A 22,511-nucleotide genomic window follows, 5' to 3' on the forward strand; every position below is an offset into this window, starting at 1 on the left:
CAGACTGGCTAAAACCAAGGCTGACCACTCCTGTAACACTGCTTCACTGTAACACTGCTGCTGTCCACTGGATCAGAGTCCTTTGGTGAGAGTGGGGATTACAGTGGGAAAGGTGCTGACTCAAAGCAGGTGAACCTAGAACCGCGCCCTGGCTCGACAATCACCTCACCTCTTGGACGACTGGCCTCTGCTTGACACCTGAGGTAATGTACCTAAATGTGCTCAGTAGATTATAAAGCACCATGCAAATGTTAGGTGGCATCTGGATTCATGCCTCTACTAGAGTTCCACGAAGAGCTAATTTACCTCCCATGGGTAAGCTGCTTATTCCCTAAGAACCCAGAGCAGGAAAATGTAATCTAATGATAAGAGCAAGAAATAGAAAACAACTTTCACGATTAAAGAGGAAGGCCCCATGCTTGGGGAGGGCTGCTGCATCATACACCTCTTGGGGACGCCAGTCACAGTGTAGTCTTGGTCAATGGCACACCCTTAGCATAGTCCAGTGGGCAGCCGGGATGAAATGAGGAGTCCAAAACCAAACCCACTGCTGTACAGTTGATTCTGACTTACAGCGACCCCACAGGACACAGTAGAGCTGCCCCATAACGTTTCTAAGGCTATAAATCTTTACAGAAGCTGAATGGCACATCCTTCCCCCATGGAGCAGCTGATGGATTGCAACTGCCGACCTTTTAGTAAGCAGCTGAGTGCTTTAACCACTGTGCCACCAGGGCTCCCTGAATTGGGGAGTGGAGAAGGCAAAATCATTTAAAACAGTGACGCTAAATCCTTAAATCCATTACATTTTCTCTGTAGTCTGTTCCACTGTATTCCAGGTCTCCTCACCTCTGTTTTATTTCTACTCAGAGGCACCACTGCAGAGCCCTTAGAAGACGGAACAATTCTTTTCCATGTCAAGTTTCTGGTGGAGTACTAGATTCCGAACATTCGTTACCAATGAGGAATATGTTGCAAAGGGGTGAGTATGTTCTCTTTAATTTGCCTTGGCATTTAAAATAAAATTTATTTATTGAAAAATAACTATACAACAACAAAGGAAATAAAAATGGCGAACATCATCACCAATGCTACTACCCTCTCAGAACCATTTTCATTTTAAATGTTAAATTTCTAGGCCTTGGAACACAAGCACACATTAGTTTTTAATTGTTAGAACCAGAGCAAAGATAGGAATTACGTATTATGATTTTTAATCTACTATTGTATCACAAGCATTGCTGCATAGACTTGATGTATTTCACCTCTAATATGGAAAAAAATACCATAATCTATTTAACTGCTGGACATTTAGGTGGCTTCCTTTTTTTTCTAATATAAATAATTTCACAAAGCATATTTAAGATTTGAGGATCAAAGGATGTGAGCAATGTTACAATTATGAATCAGTATTGCCAAATTGCTTTCTAAAAGTACTGTAACAAATTATATTGCAATCCATCACGTGTGTCCTGGTTTCACCACAACACATACATCCTTAGTCCTCCTGTTCTAGTTTCTACATTTCTAGTCAACTCTCTTCAATTTCTACTTCTATTTATTGTGTACTTCCTGTGTGCCAGACCCTTCCTAAGCTAAGGGGGTGAGGAGGCTGCCTGGCAAAGGGAAGAGCTTGCTCAGAGGGTGGAAGGTGCCAGGTAAGCCACTGCAGAATTTCAGACTTTGTATTAAGATATTAAGAGCAGTGGGTTGTCGTGGAAGGGTTAGAAGCATGGAGTTCAACACATAAGATTTAAATTTTAGGATAATCCCTTGGGATGCAGCATAGTGGCTGGACTAAAGAAGACTGGGGGCGGGGGGCAGTGTGGAAGAGGGTTAGGCAAGGCGCCTAGATAGGATGATGTAACCATAACCCAGGCAAGACAGAGAGACTGAAGGAGATCTTAATTAACCTGGGCACTGGCAATATTTTTTTTTTTTTTTTTTTTTACTGGCAATAAAGACACAAATTAAGCAGAATGAGCAGAGCACCTGGAGGCAGAAGAGACAGGCCTTGGTGACTGACTGGATGCAGGGGGTGGGGAAAGGGAGGATTCTGACTTGGGCAACTGAGTGGACCAAGAGAGAATGGGAAGCAGAGCTGATCCAGGGTGGGAGCAGTCTTCTAGAGATTTCTTCTCTCTCTCTTTTTTTTTTTCAATTATGCCATTGCTCAGTAGACCTAGAAATGCTTTGAGTAAAACTAAACATTCAGACTCCGGCCAACTAGAAAGTATCTGGTTTAGGCCAAGAGTGTGACATCTGCAAAGTCAAATATTTACCTTGGGCTCGGAGCTTAGCCAGCTCTTCGCTGAGTGAGTCCTGAGACTCTTCCAGCTGCCTCCTCTTCTGTTCCATGTTTTGCATGTAGTCTGTCAGAGATTTGATCTTGGCTTCATGCTTTCAACAAGCAAACAGATAAAAAGGAAGAGTGAATGACTAGTGAGTGGTCAGTCAGGCTTCCCTGGGGACTGCCTTGAGGGGAAAATACAATGGAGGAGAAGCTCAAGTCCTGTTTTTTAAAACTTTTTATTGTGCTTTAAGTGAAAGTTTACAAATCAAGTCTCTCGTAGAAAAATTTATATACACCTTGCTATACACTCCTAATTGCTCTCCCCCTAAAGCAACAGCACACTCCTTCCCTCCACTCTATTTTTGTGTCCATTCCGCCAGCTTCTGACCCCCTCTGCCCTCTCATCTCCCCTCCAGATAGGAGATGCCAACATAGTCTCAAGTGTCCACCTGATCCAGGAAGCTCACTCCTCACCAGCATCTTTTTCTATCCCATTGTCCAGTCCAATCCCTGTCTGAAGAGTTGGCTTTGGGAATGGCTTCTGTCCTGGGCTAACAGAAGGTCTGGGGGCCATGACCACCAGGGTCCTTCTAGTCTCAGTCAGACGATTAAGTCTGGTCTTTTTACGAGAATTTGGCATTTGCGTCCCACTGCTCTCCTGCTCCCTCAGGGGTTCTCTGTTGTGTTCCCTGTCAGGGTACTCATCGGTTGTAGCCGAGCACCATCTAGTTCTTCTGGTCTCAAGCTGACGTAGTCTCTCATTTGTGTGTCCCCTTCTGTCTCTTGGGCTCATAATTACCTTGTGTCTTTGGTATTCTTCATTCTCCTTTGGTCCGGGTGGGTTGAGAACAATTGATGCATCTTAGATGGCCACTTGCTAGTGTTTAAGATCCCAGACACCACTCTCCAAAGTGGGATGCAGAATGTTTTCTTAATAGATTTTATTATGCCAATTGTTGAGTCCCATTTTTTAATATCACCCCCAAAATGGAGGCACACTCTACCCTTGCTTGGGATTCAGGACTGTGAACTAAGACGGTCCTGTTTCTTCCGCGTACTCCTCTGCTTCCTTCCCCACAGACCCCACTTGTGGCCACGCCCCTCCCCGCCTCCACTTTAAGTGAGATACCAAAACCCAAGCTGGTCTTCCTCCAGATCAAAAAACAGAATGCGCTGGAAAGAAAGCAGCTGGGAACATGCCTTGTGCCTGAGGGCTTCATTCTTCGAACATCTCTAGATTCTGTCTTCTCAGCTCACATATTATTTCTTTTTCCGTCCTGCAAACACACCAACTCCTATTTCAGGGTCTTTGCATTTATCATTTTCCCCACCTGCAGTCACTGTTGTGGCTGGTTCCTTATCACTTGGTCCCAACAGTCGCAACACCTAACTTCCATATGATTTATCTTATCCATTTGTTTACTTGTTTTGCATCTCCCAGCTCCATGAGGGCATACAAACCAAAACCAAACCTGTTACAGTCAAGTCGATTCTAACTCATGGTGACCCCATGTGGTACAGAGTAGCACTGCTCCATGGGGGTTTTCTTGGCTGTAATCTTTACGAAAGCAGATCGCCAGGCCTTTCATGGAGCCACTGGATAAGTCCAAACCACTAACCTTTAGTTAGTAGATGAGTGTAAACCATTTGATCCACCAGGGACCTCATGAGGGCGTATAATAAGTGGTTAATAAATACTAGTGGAATGAATAAATGAGTGGTAAATCCTTGGCTGAGCAGGGGCAGTACCCACTGATCGGCGAATGGCTAATATACAGAACACTACCCCATCCAGATCTGGAGAGGTCACATTTAGGTGACTAAACTGTAATCTAAGGAAATAACTTCTCATGAAAATACAACTCAGTAGGAGCAGTCATTTTATAAGAATAACTTCTGGTGAAGAGGAGGAGTGTGAACAATGAAGATAGAATTTTAGTTGGAAATATTTTGTCAGATGTACATTCCTTCCATCATGTCAGAAAGTAATTGATGATGGTTTCTGTTACTTCTGAACACCAGGAAGTAATTATTGAAGCTCTAGCTTTGTGTAAAGTATAGCAGGGTACAAAATAGCACCCAAGAAAAACCATGCTTGTTACTAATGTAGAGAGTACTTACTTCCAACACAGGTATTCTTTAACCCAAACATCCTCTAATATTCTTGACTTTGATCTCATATACTCAAAGTCAGTACCACTCTGAATCCTGGGCTCCCCACTTAGAGAGCGCCTCAATCTGGCCCTCCTCTGCCTGTGATCCACCCCATTGGGCAGGATCCCACTTCTAGATCACACTCCAGGTACTAAGGACTGGGGAACTCCTGCTCAAACGGCCCCAAGGCCACTTCCAGGGCCTGCACTGCCTCTTTCATCAGTTTGTGCCCCTACAGGCCCAAGAGATGGCCTTGGCACAACTGTCTGCAGAGGGTACAGAGGGAGCCTGGATATGGAGGCTGGCATGTCAAGGCGGAAAAAGAAGGCAGATACACTGAGGGCAACAGGGCCTCTATTTGAACTCTTGCCTCAGTCTCCAAATATTAGAGGCAGGCCTGCCCCAGGGCACACATTACTGGTATAACAGTGAAGTGGATATCAGAGAAGAAAAATGGTCACTAGAACAGAACTTTAGGGACACTGTTCCCTAATGCTTATGATTCATCTCAATTTTTATCAATTACAAAAATATCAAATAGTCAAGCAAATCCAGAAAAATGCTGTAAATTTTCCCATAAACCATACTATCAAGTACTTTCTCCCCCTAGATCCATGGTCTTATCTATATGAACACATATTTTACAAAGTTGCAAAGCACAGCATAGATATAACGCAGCATTTCCATTTTCACTTAGCTTGATATAATTATACTTTCTAAGTAGTTAAGTTTTATCAATTTTTTATAACAGCTGCATAATATTCTTCCAAGCAACTTATATTATCAGCCTATCAATAGATATTTGGGTAGTTTATTTTTATTATAATGTAAATAATAATGCTCTCAACATCTTGCATATAAGCTTTTAATATTTTTAATCATTTCCTAGGGAAAAATATCATAAGTGAAATCACTCAACCAAAGTATACTTACATTTTTTATTGTTTTTAATTTCCAAGGTGCTATGCAAAAGGACTGACCAAATTCCACTTTTATCAACAATGTCTGAGTATATCAACTTCCCTCTCACACCAGCATTGAATAGTATCTTTTCAGTACACTTTTGCCTGTTGTGTTACTTATAAAATGGAACCGCATTGTTTTCCTTTGCATCCCTAGATTTTATGGTGGGAGAGAAGGAAATTGGAGGTTTTTCTATGATTACACGTTATTACGTTTAGAAGTATTCCAGAATGAAGCCTGCTTTTCTCTGTCTCTCAGTATTATTTGATGCACCAATCCATGCTGGTACCTCTTACCCACAAATGCCTCCAATTGTTTTAATGCATGGTGTAAGGCTGTAAGCAGCAACAGTGGCCCACTCACAGAAACCTCAAACCCCAACACCAAGCTCAGATATCAGTGCAGCCCAGAAACTAGGCTGCTGTGCCCTGAAACCATCTTCCCGAAATGAAAAGGCCATTTCAGGAGGAAGAAGAGCAGCCATCCTCACTGACTGCAGGAACTGTGTCCTTGACCTTGTTAATTCCTGGAAGACACGGGCTTTGGGTTCACACACCATCCACTGGCTGTGTGCCTTTGGCCAGTCCATTAAATCTCTCTAAGTCTCAGTTTCCTTATCTGAATAACAGGAACAGTAATAAAACCTACCTACCAGGATTCTTTGAAGAGCAAGTGAGATAATGCATGTAAAGTGCTTAGCGTAACACACGGCACAAAGGAAACACTAAATTAAATGGTAGCAGTAGTGCAGGAGCCCTGGTAGTACCGTGCTTAAGTGCTTGGCTGCTAACTTAAAGGCTGGAGGTTCAAACCCACCAGCTGCTCCACAGGAGAAAGATAGGGCAGTCTGCTTCTGTAAAGATTTACAGCCTTAGAAATCCTATGGGCAGTTCTACCCTGTCCTATAGCGTCGCTATGAGTCAGAATTCGGTTTGACGGCAAATAGGTGTTTTAGTAGTAATAGTTGTTTGTTTTCCCCTATGAAACTGGATCGGTGGTTAAGATTAAAAGATGAAGGAATCTTGCCTGAGCTATTAGGAGGTTGCTGTTTTCTGAAATTTACTTGAAAATATGTAGCAGACAAAATCTAAATACTCTATGAATCTTAGATTCTACCCATTCCTGTCCCTTCATTTATATAACCCAGGGCCGTCAAGTTGATTCCTATTCATAGCCATATGTATGTGTGTGTGTGTGTGTGTGTATATATATATATATATGTATGTAGAGAGAGAAATGCACCATTTATATTTAAAGAATATATATATATATATCCTTTAAAAAGGTGCCTGGGGGCACTGAGGTTCTGTGAAGGGTGATGAGAAAATTTAAAAAGGGATAAGTGGTAATCATTGCCCAACAGGGTGGATATAACTAATGCCACTGAATTGTACATGTAAAAAATGCTGAAAAGGCAAATTTTTTGTTCTGTATCTCACCACAATTTAAAAAACAAAACAACGGGGTGCGGGTCGGGGGACTCAAGGTAATTCACGTAATTCACTCAACAAAAATCTCGCCTTAAGAACAAATCTGAGCAGTCACTGCCTGAGGAGGCCACGGACAAGTCTTATGCGAAGCGAAGTCCATCAAATATCCCTATTCCTCCCCATCAGCACCAGTAAGAGCATGAAGCAAGCAGGTCTCAGGAGGACAAGGGTGTAGAGTGAAGAGAGGAGGGTGGCTCACCTGGGAGATAAGCAGCTGGCAGGCTGCCAGCTCCCGCTCGCTGGCATTCATCTTCCGGTTGGAGTCCATCTGGGCACTCTCAAGCTGTTTGCTGCGGTTCACCAGGGACTTGACCTCCGACTTCATCTTACTGATGTACAGGCGGGCCATGGTGAACTCCTCTTCAATGACTCCATTCACATCTGCCAACTGAGCACAGGAGGGAGCATGCTCAAACACAGCCTACAACTTCCAGAGGCTCATGGACCCTCAAGAGGCCTGTGGGTTTCCAGTTAAGAACTCCTGATCATAAGATCATAAGCTGAAATAGAACTCTAAAAACAAAAAAAAAACCAAACCCGTTGCCGTCCAGTCAATCCCAACTCATAATGACCCTATAGGACAGAGGAGAACTACCCCATAGAGTTTCCAAGGAGCACCTGGTGGATTCGAACTGCTGACCTTTTGGTTAGCAGCTATAGCTCTTAACCACTATGCCACCACGGTTTCTGGAACTCTAAAAGGTACCATAAATTCAACCCTAAGTTCTCTGAAATCTCAGGTGAAGCTTTAAATAAAAACTGCTACAAAATATGTTATTGTGAGCAATCGAGTCAATTCCAATTCATAGCAACCTTAGAGGACAGAGAAGAACTGCCCTGGAGGGTTTCCTGGGCTATAAACTTTATGAAAGCAGATCGCCAGGTCTTTTCTTCCACAGAGCTGCTGGTGAGTTCAAACCGCCAACCTTTCAATTAGCAGTGGAGCACTTAACCGTTTTGCCACCACCAGGGCATAATTAACTAGATTTTCTATTACAATTGAGTTTTAAAACAAAAAAGATGAGGTTAAAAGAAAAAAAAACTTTGGGGATTAAAAAAAAAAGATTAACTTCAAAAAGTTATCTGAGGGTCAATATAAGTTCTACTTAATGTCTTACATCTCTACAATGTCATGGTGCATCCGGAGTTCCTAAATGTAACCTGGAATCCCTGCAAAAAATCAAAATTTCAGTTATGTTCTCTATAGTCTGTTCATTCAGGCAGAAAGGTAGCCTAATGTCTTAAATATGTTTCTGTAAGAATTAATAGAAAAAGGATTTTTGACATAGTCATCGATTAAATGGAAAATCTAATGAATAGGAATATGGCATTACTAAAGGCCCCTCTTGATGAAGGCCTTCTGCACGAATTTTCATTACCACCAATCTATTTTTCCTTGCCTCTATGTGCTTGCCCTTTCCAAGTAGAAATGTATCTAGCTTATCATTTAAGATCATATAAGAACATTCTGGAGCCCTGGTAGCACAGTGGTTTAAGCAATGGGCTGCTAACCAAAAGGTCAGCAATTCGAATCCACCAGCCATTCCTTGGGTACCTTACAGGGCAGTTCTACTCTGTCTTATAGGGTCACTGTGAGTCAGAATCGACTCAATGGCAATGGGTTTGGTTTTGTTTTAGGAAGAACAGTCTAAATTCACCTTTAGAAGAGAAAATTCAGGTAGCTAGCATTCCTGCACGATTTCATATTTGGGTTCTAAGTTTCAGAGCTCTACTGGAAACAAAAACTAAAGCAAGGTACTTAAGATAAAAATCCATTCACTGAAATAAAAACCTGGCTTCAAAGGGCAACTAACCAAATGAGCAAAGTAACCGTGTACATATTTTAATATAGCCACCAGAGGGCAGCTGAGCTCCTCAGGAGAAAACAAAGAGCGCTGTCCAGAAGCCAGCCTATGAATAAAGACTTCCATTGATTCTAAGACAATATTCCAACTATGGCTTTTTGATGTTCCACAGTACACTGTAACCGCCCACTTCTGTCATTACTGCTGTCATTATTTTATCACATACAATTTTTTTAGTGAACATTTGAGGGCTGAGAAAATGTAATCAAAATATCAGCACTGAAAACTGGTAGCAAATATGAAGCACATTAGACAGCGCCAAGCACCCTTAAGGAGCCCTGATGGCACAGTGGTTAAGAACTCAGCTGCTAACCAAAAAGGTCAGTAGTTTGAATCCACCAAGCCACTCCTTGCAAACCCTATGAGGTAGTTCTACTGTGTCCCATAGGGTCACTGTGAGTTGGAAGTGACAGCAACAAGTTTTGGGATTTTTTGGAGCACCTTTAAAGTAATGTCACCCTTCCCCTCAGAACTCAACAACAGTATTTGTTAAATGACTCCAATATCAATCAACACAATGCAGACTCTGTGTTAAGAAATCCACAAGCATCCACTTCCCACTCCACCTTAATGGAGGCTCTTCTGACCAAAGATTTGCCTACCAACAGTGCTCACTCTTCATTGCATTCCTTTTATAATTCAACAAAACAGAAATAATGGGTGAGAAAAGCCAGCCATCTTCACGTTCAGCTTTGTTCCTCTGCCTTTGTCACGGGTCCAGGGTGGAACAGAGATGAGAAACACATTCTTTAACCCGACCAGATGTACCCAAGTATATCGTGCAGCTTCTGTAGAAAAATCCATCTCTTCCACATGGAATTCACAACTTACAAGAGCTCCTAGTGGGAAAACATCGCTGAATCAACAGCTAGGGCACTCTGGGAAGGAAATGAACCCTTTCATTCCAGGTCTGTCCTTAGAGTCAGCCACTTGGTCTCCTGTGCTCATAACCCATGTGAGCTGGGGGCAGTAAATATACAAGCATGGGCTTCCTCCAAAGTGAGAGCTAGACATGTCTTCCCCAAACCAGAATCTTAACTTCTGAAACCTTCTCCTGTCCTAGGAAGTCTACAGGAGACTTTGAGTCCATGCCTAATGAGGGAAAAACAAAAACACTCCAAATAAATTGTTTTTAACTGTGAGGTTTCTTACCACTACAGAGTTCATACAGGTAGTCAGTCATTCAATGTTCAAAAGTTTCCAGTATGCTGTTACTTAAAATAAATAAATAAATAATTTGCTGCTAAAATGTTATTTATAGCTCTCCCCAGGTTCTGACTGCCTCCAGCAGTGCCTATCAGACTACACAAACCAGTACCAACAACCAACCCAGGAGGAAAGGCTGCACCACCATGAAATCACAGGGAAGCCCAATGTTGCCACACACCCCCCCAGCCTGCCTATATAGGAGGAGTCACCCCCACTTACCCCACGCCAAGTCTCCTGAGTGCAATGAGAGGAACTATTGCTGTTCCTAAGGCAAGCAAAAGATAAGTGAGGTGATTGTTCACATTCTAAGGCCTAAAAGTCAGAATGAGACTAAAAGAAGTCATGGGTTGGAAGACATTTAGGCAGTAAATCTAATTCAGCTTTCTATTCAGTTTGTGGGTATCTTCCTGGGAATCTTAGTTTTGGGGTAAGCTCAATGACAAAGGGACATGAAAGGAAGAGTAGACTCACTAAAAACAAACAAACAAACCTACTGCCTTTTAGCCAATTCTGACTCACAGCAGCCCTAGAGGACAGAGGAGAAACGCCCCACAGGGTTTCCAAAGCTATAATCTTCACTGTGGAAGCAGACTGAAGAACGGCTGGTGGGTTCTAATCACCGTCCTTTCTGTTAGCAGCCAAACACTTTAACCATGGCACCACCAGACCTGCATAAAGTCAACACTGAGTTCATCTTGCTTTGTTGACTAAATAAAATATTGCCCTGAGTCTGGATATGTTTCAAGGCATGACAGAGCTAGAAAAATACGGGTTATTCTATCTTCTAGTACTCTTCTGGTCTGTCATATCCTGGAAGCGAGGGCATATGGAGACTCCAGCAACCATCTTTTTCCCCCATCCCAGTGTACTACCACCAGAAATCTTGTGGGACCTGAATTGAATTTTAGGAACACAAATATAAGATCACTTAAAAAGGTTTCACTGCTCTGCTCATTTTTTTAGATTAAAAGAATTACAGCAATTGAATAATCTTAATCAACAAGAAAATTACCTGTCAGGTGGACACTTGAGACTATGTTGGCATCTCCCGCCTGGAGGGGAGATGAGAGGGTGGAGGGGGTTAGTAGCTGGCGAAAAGGACATGAAAAGAGAGAGTGGAGGAAGAGAGCAGACTGTCTTATTAGGGGGAGAGTAATTGGGAGTGTGTAGCAAGGTGTATATGGGTTTTTGTGTGAGAGACTGACTTGATTTGTAAACTTTCACTTAAAGCACAATAAAAATTATTTAAAAAAAAAAAGAAAGAAAATTACCTGTACCTATTAAATGGAAACCCTGGTGGCATAGTGGTTAAGAGCTCAGCTGCTAATGAAAAGGTCATCAGTTTGAATGCACCAGGTAATCCTTGGAAACCCTATGGGGCAGTTCTACTCTGTCCTATAGGGTCACTATGAGTTGGAATCAATTTGACGGCAACAGGTTTGGGTTTTTGGTATAACAGTAAATACAGAAATATATTTAAAAGTTATGGCATTTCTGAGCTGACAACCTTCGAGATTATCTCAGCTCATCTTGTCATTTTATAAATTAGAAAAATAAAGCCCAGAGAAACAAACTGAACTTGCCTAAAGTCACACAACTCCTTTCAGCTCTCATTACCCTAATGAATAAAGCATAATCATAAGAAGATGAAAAAAATACAATGATTAAGAATATGATGCTCCATAAGTAAGAATTATCAATGAAATTAACTAGGGCACCCAACGTCTAGAATCTAAAAATATCTCAAAAACACCCATTTGTGTATGTAAAAATAATCTCAATCATACTTCAGATTCCCAACGGTAAAGAGTCTTTTTTTAATGCTGAAGCACCCAGACACTCCTTGATTTCATTAGCATTTTTCATCAGCTCTATTTTAAAACAGCATAAAAATACCCTCCTTTTTCGTTATCAGCAGCAGGCGCCAACTTCTCATAAATCAACTCCACCTTCATATTGCAAAGGCCATTTAATCACCTCAACGTCAGAATTTTATTGCTTAACACCAGTGTGAGCTTCTAAAAATTAAATCCTCAAATGTAAAACCACTAACCTAGAGCTTAATGGTGTTAACCCTATAAACCCTATAGTATCTGAGAATTCTGTTCTAAAATTAGATTCATTTGCAAGGACTCATGAAATATTCAGTTATAATAGAGATTCCACGAAACAATGATTAAGTTTATAAGAGGTCATATACTCTAAGCCTAGATCTGTTAAACCACCCAAGGACAGCTCTCTATATTTTCCAGAAATAGTCTATCTACAGAAGTAACCTTGGGAGTCTTTTCCAGCATTAAACAATCCCAACTCATTACCTGAGTGTTCACATAAAGCAGTCTGATGTGGAACTGAGTCTTTTTAAGGTAAAATGGCTAAATTCAAAGAATTTGTGAGGTGAAAGTTGAGCAATGTAACACCACTCCCTGGCTCGATAAAATCAACACGCTGCATTGGGTTTATGCAAGAAATAAACATGAAGAAGAAATGGTTTCTGCCTTCAAGAAATTTATAATCTAAAGGGGACTAGAAAACTATATAGATTTCATGCAAAGTAGATGATGAGGGATATAGCAAAAGTGCAGAGTGCTGAGGAAGTAAAGAGGTGGAAGGGAATGATTCCATAGCATGTAAATTAATGAGAGAAGGAAAGAGGAAGAGGGCCAAGAGAGAAGTAGAGTAGAGAGGAATAAGAATGAGACCAAAAGAAAAGAAAATAGGAAAAGGGGTTACACCTAGCTCAGCGCACAGAGGCACAGACAAACGTTCAAGATTGAGGGCAAGGGCAAGGGCAAGGTTTAAAAAAAGAACGTGACAACCGACCCTACAGAAATAAAAAGGATCATAAGAGAAAACTATGAACAATTGTACACCAACAAATTAGATAAATCACATGAAATAGACAAATTCCTAGAAACACACAAACTACCCTTACCAACTCAAGAAGAAATAGAAGATCTCAACAAACTGATAACAAGTAGAGATTGAATCAGTAATCAAAAACCTCCCAACAAAGAAAAATCCTGGTTCAAATGGCTTCACTGGGAGTCGACCAAATATTTATAGAAGAAGTGACTTATCCAAAGAGTATAAAAGAAAAAAAAAAAAACAAAACCAAACCCAGTGCCTTTGAGTCAATTCCATCTCACAGCGACTCTATAGGACAGAGTAGAACCGCCATAAAAAGTATAAAAGGAGGGAATATTTCCTAACTCATTCTATGAGGCTAGTTTTACCCTAATGTCAAAGCGAAGCAAAGACATTTACAAAAGGAAAACTACAGAACAACATCTCTTGAGAACACAGATGCAAAAATCCTCAACAAAATGCTAGCAAACTGAATCCACCATCATATTAAAAGGATTATACACTATGGTCAGTTGGGATTTAGTCCAGGAATGCAAGGGTGGTTCAACATTAGAAAACCAATCACTACATTAATAGAACAAAGGAAAAGAACCACATGATCATTTCAATGGACAAAGAAAAGGCATTTGACAAAATCCAACACTCTTTCATGATTAAAACACTCAAGAAGATAGGAATTAGGGGCCTAACTGGGGGGAGGGAGGAGACAGGTAAGACACATGCCTTGGGTGTGTCCTGTGTGCCCTGGGTGCCACCTGAAATGGGGCACCAATTAGCAGTTTCTACTGGCCATTGCAGCTTCCAATGACAACTCTGAGAGATCATTCAGCAATTTAACACTAATTGCCCTAGCACCATTTTCCATAGTTAGGCCCCTGCTAGGAATAGAAGGAAAACTCCTCAGTACGAAAAAGGGCATTTACGAAAAGCCCACGGCTAACATCATACTCAGTGGAGAAAGACTGAGCTATCTCCTTAAGATCAGGAACAAGACAAGGATCCCCACACTCGCCACTGCTATTCAGTATTGTATTAGAAGTTCTAGCCAGTGCAGTTATGCAAGACAAAGAAATAAAAGGTATTCAAAGCAGGTAGAAAGAAGTAAAACTGTCCCTTTTTGCAGATGGCATAATATATAGGAAACCCCAAAACTAATACATGAATTCAGCAAAGTGGCAGGGTACAAGGTCAACACACAAAAATCAGTCAGGTTTTATATACATTAGAATAAACATTCTGAAAAGGAAATTAAGGAAACAGTTCTGTTTACAATAGCATCAAAAAGAATGAAATACCTAGGAATAAATTTAACCAAGGAAGTAAAAGACTCGTGTACTGTAAACTATAAAACACTACTGAAAGAAATTAAAGACTTAAATAAACAGAAGGATATTCCATTTTCATGGATTGGAAGACTTAATTTTGTTAAGATGTCGATACTATCCAAAGCAATCTACAGATGCAATGCAATCCCCAGGAAAATTCCAACAGCCCTCTTTGTTGAAATGGAAAGGCCAAACCTCAAATTAATATGGAACTGCAAGGGGCCTCAAATAGCCAAAGCAATCTTGAAAAAGAAAAAGCAAGAGGACTTACACTTCCTGATTTCAAATCATACTATAAAACTACAGTAATAAAAACAGTTTGATACTGTATAATGACAGATATATAGACCAGTGGGATAGAACTGACAGGCCAGAAATAAACCCATATGTTAATGCCAATTTTCAACAGGAGTGCTAAGAGTCCATTCAGTACGGAATAAAAATCTCTTTAATAAATGTTACTGGGACAACTGGATTTCCACATACAAAAGAATGAAGCTGGGCAGACAATGCATACCATATATGAAAATTAGCTCAAAATGGATCAATGATCTAAATGTAATGACTAAAATCATAAAACTCTTAGAAGAAAACAGGGGTAATCTACTCTGACAATGGATTCTTAGATATGACACCAAAAGCATGACCAACAGAAGTCAAAAAAGATAAATTGGACTTGATCAAAATTAAAAACTTTTGTTCATCAAAGGACTCTAATAACAAAATTGGAAGAGACACGCTACAGACTGGGAGAAAATTTTGGAGAACCATATATCTGTTAAGGGTTTAATATCCAAAACATAGAAAGAACTCCTATAATGTAACAACAAAAAGACAAATAGCCCAATTTAAAAATGGGCAAAGGGCTCCACTAGACATTTCACCAGAGAAGATATACAAATGGCCAACAAGCACATGAAAAGATGCTCAACATCACCGGTCATTAAGGAAATGTAAATCAAAACCACAACGACATACTACTTCACCCCCACTAGGATGGCTATGATCAGAAAAACAGAAAACAACAAATCTTGGTGAGGATGGAGAGAAATTAGAACATTTATTCATAGCTGGTAGGATTGTAAAATGATGCAGCCACTGTGGCAGTTTGGCAGTTCCTCAAAAAGCTAAACATAGAATTACCACACACCCTAGCAATTCTATTCACAGGTATAGACCCAAAACAACTGAAAGCAGGGACTCAGACAGACACATGTACACCAATGTTCATTGCAGCACTATTCACAATAGCCAAGAGGTAGAAACAACCTAAATGTCCATCAAGGGAAGACAAACAAAATGTGATACAGAGACACACACATACACATACACAAAGGAATATTACTCAGCCATAAAGAAAAATGAAGTTCATACATGCTTCAACATGAATGAACCTTCAAAACATACTGAGTGAAATTAGTCAGTAACAAAAGGACAAGTACTGTACAATTCCACTTACGTGAAATATGCAGAACAGGCAGATGCATAGAGAACAAAGTTTATTAGCAGTTACCAAGAGTGGGAGGAGGGGGAAAGCGGACTCGCTGCTTAGGAGGCACTGAGCCTGTGTTAAAGGGCATGGAAAAACTTGGAAGTGGGTAGTGGTAATGGTTACACAGCCTGATTAACACAGTGTCACTAAACTGTACATATAATAAATGTTGGAGTGACAAAGGTTTTGTTATATATATATTTACCACTATAAAAAAGGGAAAATGATCAGCTGTCTTGAAATAATAGGATCCATAGCTCCAGTTCATTCTTATGTTTAAAAATATCACTCCTCCTGTGTTGGCATCTCCTGTCTGGAGGGGGGATGGGAGGATAGACAGAGTTGGAAGCTGGCAAAATTGTCACGAAAGGAGAGACTGGAAAGGCTGACTCATTAGGGGGAGAGCAAGTGGGAGTACAGAGTAAGATGTATATAAACTTGTATGTGACAGTCTGACTTGATTTGTAAACGTTCACTTGAAGCTCAATAAAAGTTAATAAAAAATATATATATATATCACTCCTCTTAAAAGAGACCTTCTTAGACTAAATGCCGCCCTTCTCCCCCAAGGTCAAAAACAAGACAAGAATGTCTACTCTCATCACTTCTATTTGATATTGTACTGGAAACTCAGCCAGTGCAATTAGGCAAGAAAAAGAAATACAGGTTTCCAGATTGAAAGAGAGACGAAAACGTCTTTAATCACAGACAACACACTTGTCTATGTAGAAAATGCTATGGAACACACATCCCCACCCCCACCCCCAAAAAAGCTACTGGAACTATTTAGTGAATTTATTAGCAAGGTCACAGGATACAAGCTCAATATACAAAAATCAAGCATACTTCTACGTACTAAACCCATTGCCATCAGGTCTATTCCGACTTGTAGCAACCCTATAGGATAGATAGATCATAGGGTTTCCAAGAAGCAGCTGGTAGATTTGAACTGCCAACCTTTTGGTTACCAACCAAACACTTAAACACTGTGTCACCAGGGCTCCATTTCTACACATACTAGCAATGAACATTTAGAAACTGGTATTTGAAGAACACCATTTACAGTAACATCCAAAATATGGGATACTTAAATCTAACAAAAGATGTGAAAGACCTGTATACACTGATAACTACAAAACATTATGAGAGAAATGAATAAATAAATGCAGAGATATACTGTGCTTATAGCACAGAAGACTAGACATTGTTAAAATGACAATTTTTCCCAAATTCATCCATAGATTCAAAGCAATCCCAATCAAAATTCCAGTAGGCTTTTTGTAGAAATTAACAAAATAATTCTAAAACTCATATGAAAAAGGAAACCTGTTGCTGTCGAGTCCATTCCGACTCATAGCAACTCTATGAGTAGAACTGCCCCACAGGGTAGTGGAAGCAGACTGCCACATCTTTCTCCCACAGAGCAGCTGGTGGGTTCGAACCACCGACCTTTTGGTTAGCAGCCAAGCACTTAACCACCCGACCTTTTGGTTAGCAGCCAAGCACTTAACCACTGGACCACCAGGGCCCCTATGAAAGAGTAAAGGACCAAAAACATACAAAACTACTTTGAAAAGGAACACAGTTAGACAACTAACACTACATGATTTCAAGACTTATTATAAAGCTATTGAAATCAACATGGTATAGTACTGGCCTACGGACGGACAGAAATCAATGAAACAGGACAGAGGCCAGAATAGCCCCATATGTGGGGGGTGATGGACGTGTGCATTACCTCAACTCTGGTGATGGTTTCATGAGTGTATACGTATATCAAAACTTCTCAAACTGTACATTTTAAATACATGCAATTTATTTTGTGTCAATTATACTTCAATAAAGCTGTTTTAAAAAACGTCTATCCTGTTTTTCTGGTTAATGACAACAATGGTCACTCTATATACTGTGGGAAATTGTGTTGTTCTTGTCTAGTGACATTTATTTTCTCTTTTCCCTCTATTCCTAGATCTCCTGACAACTTTCTACCATTTAATTGTTTCTTACTATCTTTACCAGCTTGATAGCCAGCACAAAGATGGACATAAAACTCAATTAGTCAGCCAGCTACTCTAGTGTATTTGAATGTTCAGTATGCTTATTACACCTGTTTCTTAATCTGGATGAAGCCAGTTGTACTTCATACCAAGGTGCAAGGTCAACTTAACCTGACAAATGTGAGTTCCTCCTCTACTTGGCTTGGAAGCAAGAGTTTGATTTTTAAGATGCAAAGAAAATGCCTAGGAATCTCCTAACTGCAGGAGCGCAGCCCAAATGCAGCAGCACAGCCCAAATGCAGCAACTATAGATCTTATTCATTGTAGCACACAAGGCTTTGCGGCCAGGACCAAGGCTTTGCTTAAAACATTTTCTTAGTGTTTTTAAATTCTCTTTTTGATATTCTGAATATTTTAATGCATCTATGTTGCTCAGCCTATGAATCAATTACTTTCCTAACAATTCCTTCCTCAGAAGGAAATCATCCAAGGTGAGGCTAAAGTAAAACACATAACCAGGTTTTTTGTTTTTTTTTTTTTTCCGTTATTCTCTTCAGTGCTAAATTTGCAAACTTACCAACTAGGTAAATGGTGATCACTGTTAACAACGCCCACTTAGTAGCCATACCTGAGCCCCACTAGCACCCCCATCATCCACCCCAGCTCCTTGCTAACAAGAGCACCAATGTTCACAATCCCAGGGGATTGATCATGAGTGGTTTAAGGCCATTATAACAATCGCATGCCCTTTGTTTCCCACTCTCCCCTGCACCTTGGGGTGGCTATGTGACCAAATTCTGGCCAATTCTAGTCGTCTGCTGAGGCCTTCTGGACTATATTTCCTTTCTGGATATAAGTAGGTGCCTTTTCAGCCCACCCTGGTTTGGATGTGGTTTGTGAGACCATGACCATTGGTGCTACAGCAGCCATCTCGCTACCATAAGGCAAATCCTAAGGATATAGAAAGCTAACTGGCTGAAGATGACATAAAACCCACTACCACTGCCGTCGAGTCGATTCCGACTCATAGCGACCCTACAGGACAGAGTTGAACTGCCCCAAAAGATGACATAGAGGAAACAAAAAGGCCTGGTCCTTGACATTGACCTACTCCCACCAATCAACATTTGCTTTTCAAACTTTAATAAGCATAAGAATCACCTGGGGAGTCTTGTTAAAATGCAGATATTGATTTAGTAGGTCTGAGATGGGGCCTCAGAGTCTGTATTTCCGACAAGCTCCCAGGGGATGCAGAATTACACCCCAGATTGCAATATTCTAGGTTTCTCGTATGTTAGAATCCTATTACTTACACCTGAAAGTTTCCCTGATTGATACTAATTGGTTGGGGAACTTTCACTCTATTGGGTTGTCATAGAAAAGGAGAAACACAATTCTGAGACTAGAGTTGCTGCTTAACTAAAAGTGTCCACACTTCTGTGACGCTGGCAAGTAAGATTTAGGAAGAAGCCAACTTACACAGTCCCAACTTAGATTTTGAAGACATTCCCCTAGATTTGAAAAGTACATTTTTTTCTTCTCCTCCTCCACTCCAACAATCATTCACTTAGTCACTCACTCAATCACTCCTTTGTTCATTTATTCAAATATTACTAAGCACACAGCAGATGAAAAGTACCGTGCAAAGCGTACTTAGAAGAATAAAACACAGACCATGGTAACACAGAATCATGCCATTACAACAGCAGATAGAGAGGAGAAAAGAACGGGCTGGCTTACGGTCTTCACATCATTGGTGCCAATAATTCCTCCTATCTCCCCCAGATCCTTCAGTAGCAAATTCAGGATCTCAGTAGCCCTCTTTTTCTGATGGTTGCTAAGCTCTTGTAGCTGGCTCAGCTCTCTCTGGGTGGTTGTCAATGTCGTCTGAAAAACAAATTTCAACAACATACTAAAAGGGTTGTCACTGACTTCATTTATGCAACATTGCAATTGATAACTGCTAATGGAGGATAAAGTTCTTTTATCATTTCATGCATTTCACCAAATGCAGAGTCCTTTTAAGTCAAACTACAGTACCATCTCTGCATTCTTCGTTAAAAACAAGAACTTGTCTTGGACCAATACGTTATATATCTACATATGAGATGACAATTTCCAAGTCAGTGAAATAAGTTATGAAAAATAAATAAAGCCGGAAGGAGCCCTTAGATTTATAATGTTTAATCACATCTTCCTACCTGCCAGATGTTGTTTCAGTCCACATTCTCAAGGGCTAAACACACCTGCAAGAGTCCCTGCCTCCACTCACAACAAGCCTGCTCCCTAGGCCACTTCCAAATTCCCACCTAACCTCATAATAATAAATGGTTCTGCAAGGTCCAAAGGAACATTAGTGAGTTTAGAAAACAACTCAGAAAGAGTCTTCTAATCTTCCCAGTGCAGGTGAATTAATACTATTCATCTCTTTTCACGTTACTCAAGTTGAACAACAGATGGCTTCTTCACACATTGCAAAAGCTTCATTTTCTTTCCAAACATTAACAAACTCATCTCTTTTCCATTCCCTATATTTTTATGTATTGTGTTACCAAAAGGTATATATTCTTAAGCAACTACTCTAACAGCATTAGATTAGCCATTCTTTGATGTCTCGGGGTTCTTCGAATCAACTCAGCCAACAAAGAAAAGAATCCCCCTACTCCTGTGGAGGTTAATGCAAAGACGTTTATATAATTCTTCCATGTGCAGCTATTTGACCAGAGTGCTCTTTAATGATCTGACCAAAAATATTACTCTAGACCAATCTAGTAATACTTTTGTTTGACAGAAAATAAGGAATGATAAGAGCATATCATGAAAAATGTTGAACTGTTTTGAGAAGTAAATAAATACCCAAGGACTAATTAAATCAATCCTGTAGAAAACTAAGCAGAGAACATCTAAATCTCCTGCTTTCCTAAGTGGCTTCTGAATGCTCTTTTGCCACTGCCACTGCTTCTTTTGTTTTGTTTTAAATACGCAAAGAAGTAGTAGTTCCCATCTTAGGAAGCCATTAGAAAAGTCTTCCACACAGCTGAACGTATGGAGTTGATAGCATTTCCTATCAGCTCTACGCTTAGCAGATTAGAGCTTTTCTGCACCATCTGCTACCTGCGAGGACTGGGTGCTTTCCACAAAGCAGGCTGGGCACAATCCCATGATACCAGGCATTGGGCAGAAATGCCAAGGGCAGCAGATTACAGCCTCTCAGCTCTCCCCACCCCCATTTTCCAAATGGAAAAGGACAAAATGGACACATCCAAACACCAGCTACCTTGCCAAACACTCACTGGACCTGCTGCGATTAGCTCACTGTGGAGAACCTGCAGCATCTTGCACCAGGAGAGCCTGAAAATCAGGAAATGTGCAGACTGGAGCACTAGCTTAAAACAGTAAAAGATAAATGAGGACAGCTTAGTCCTAAGCTCCTGAAGGTAATAGCTTGGACAAGAAACTGAGAAGGGGGAATATATATCCGGAAAGGTGAAAACAGAAGAGTGAAGTACATACCCTCCATGGGTTCCCACTCTTTGCCTATTACTAATAACATTCTGAGATTTACTGAGATTGGAGTGTGTGCACAGACCGTGCTAAGTACTTTACATAAACTCACTAATCCGCACACCTAGAAGAACATGGTATTTCTCCCATTTTTACAAAAATTTTCATAGAACTAAGACTCAGGAAATTTAAATGTCTTGAAAGTAAATGGGCACACCAACCCAGGGGCAAGGATGAGATGGCAGGAGGGGACAGGAAAGCTAGTAATGGGGGAGCCAAAGGTCAAGAAGGGAGGAGTGTTGACACGTTATGAGGTTGGCAACCAATGTCACAAAACAATATGTATATTAATTATTGAACGAGAAACTAATTTGCTCTGTAAACCTTCATTTAAAGCACAATTAAAAAAAAAAAAGGAAAGAAATTTAAATGTCTCAACTAAAGCCTAATACTGGTGAAGTCAAATTTTTAACTAGTGTTTTTCAGCACTCTCTTGATTATTCCACAAGACCTCCCTGTGAGCTGCTGTAAGTCCTCTGGGCAAAAAAATGGTTGTGATGTGCAATTTCAGCATGAGTGGACAAAATTCACTTGGAGGTTATTTCAGTTGTTGGAGGGCCCTCAGAGAATGCATCTAGGTCTGACATTAAGTAAGCATTCAGTCAACTGCCTTCCTATATAGCGTCTGTCAACAAACATCAATATAAATACAGCAATGGAGGGGAAGATCCTGAGGCTGCCAAGGATGTCCCGCCCCTAGACATAAATGCTCCAACCGTTTTCTGGGCCAGCTCATCCGTCAGCTGCTCATTGGCCCTGGTCTTGTCCTCCACTTCCTGTGACTTCTGGTCATAATTTACAGCCAGCTCCTCCAAGGCCTGGAGGACTTCTTTCACCTCGTCTTTGGCTGCCTCATTTTCAATCTGGAGACGCGTCAGCTCCTCCTGGATTTTCTCATAGTCTCTTCTTGTGGAAGCCAAAAGCTGGGGAAATGAGAAGACATGGAACTAGTGAATCTAATGTTCAAAGGCTCATATTCTGTGTTCTATCCAAGATAAAGTAATTTTAAGAAACAGAAGAAAACAGGTTGGAAAAGCTCAGGATGACTGGGAACTTCACTGTATGGTCCAGATGCTAAATTAAAAAACATGTTATTGTTTCTAAAGTCTGTTTCTTTCTTTTCTTTTTTAAAGGTACGTAGGTTTAACTCAGAGAATTAATTACACCTCAAAAATCGCTTTACTTTGTAGATGGCTGGTTATTCTAGATGTTAAACAAAGGATGGGGGGATCATACCTGAGGGTAGTAATAATACTTATGTGGCTTTTTAATATTATCATGATTTCACATT

General features: G+C 40.5%; 1 protein-coding gene across 2 annotated transcripts in view; it reads right to left on the bottom strand.

Moving 5' to 3' along the window:
• The window catches only part of KIF5C (kinesin family member 5C), a 208,426-nt gene that overhangs the window by 35,554 nt on the left and 150,361 nt on the right, over positions 1 to 22,511 (bottom strand). For both annotated transcript variants that reach the window (XM_003405850.4, XM_023542961.2), the window contains 4 exons: positions 21,937 to 22,143; positions 19,397 to 19,543; positions 7,100 to 7,288; positions 2,283 to 2,400 (listed from right to left, as the gene is read on the bottom strand). In XM_003405850.4, the coding sequence (XP_003405898.1) occupies positions 2,283 to 2,400; positions 7,100 to 7,288; positions 19,397 to 19,543; positions 21,937 to 22,143 (661 nt within the window). The remainder of the gene's footprint in view (positions 1 to 2,282; positions 2,401 to 7,099; positions 7,289 to 19,396; positions 19,544 to 21,936; positions 22,144 to 22,511) is intronic.

The sequence above is a fragment of the Loxodonta africana genome, chromosome 6, assembly GCF_030014295.1.
Source record: "Loxodonta africana isolate mLoxAfr1 chromosome 6, mLoxAfr1.hap2, whole genome shotgun sequence".
Taxonomy (NCBI): domain Eukaryota; kingdom Metazoa; phylum Chordata; class Mammalia; order Proboscidea; family Elephantidae; genus Loxodonta; species Loxodonta africana.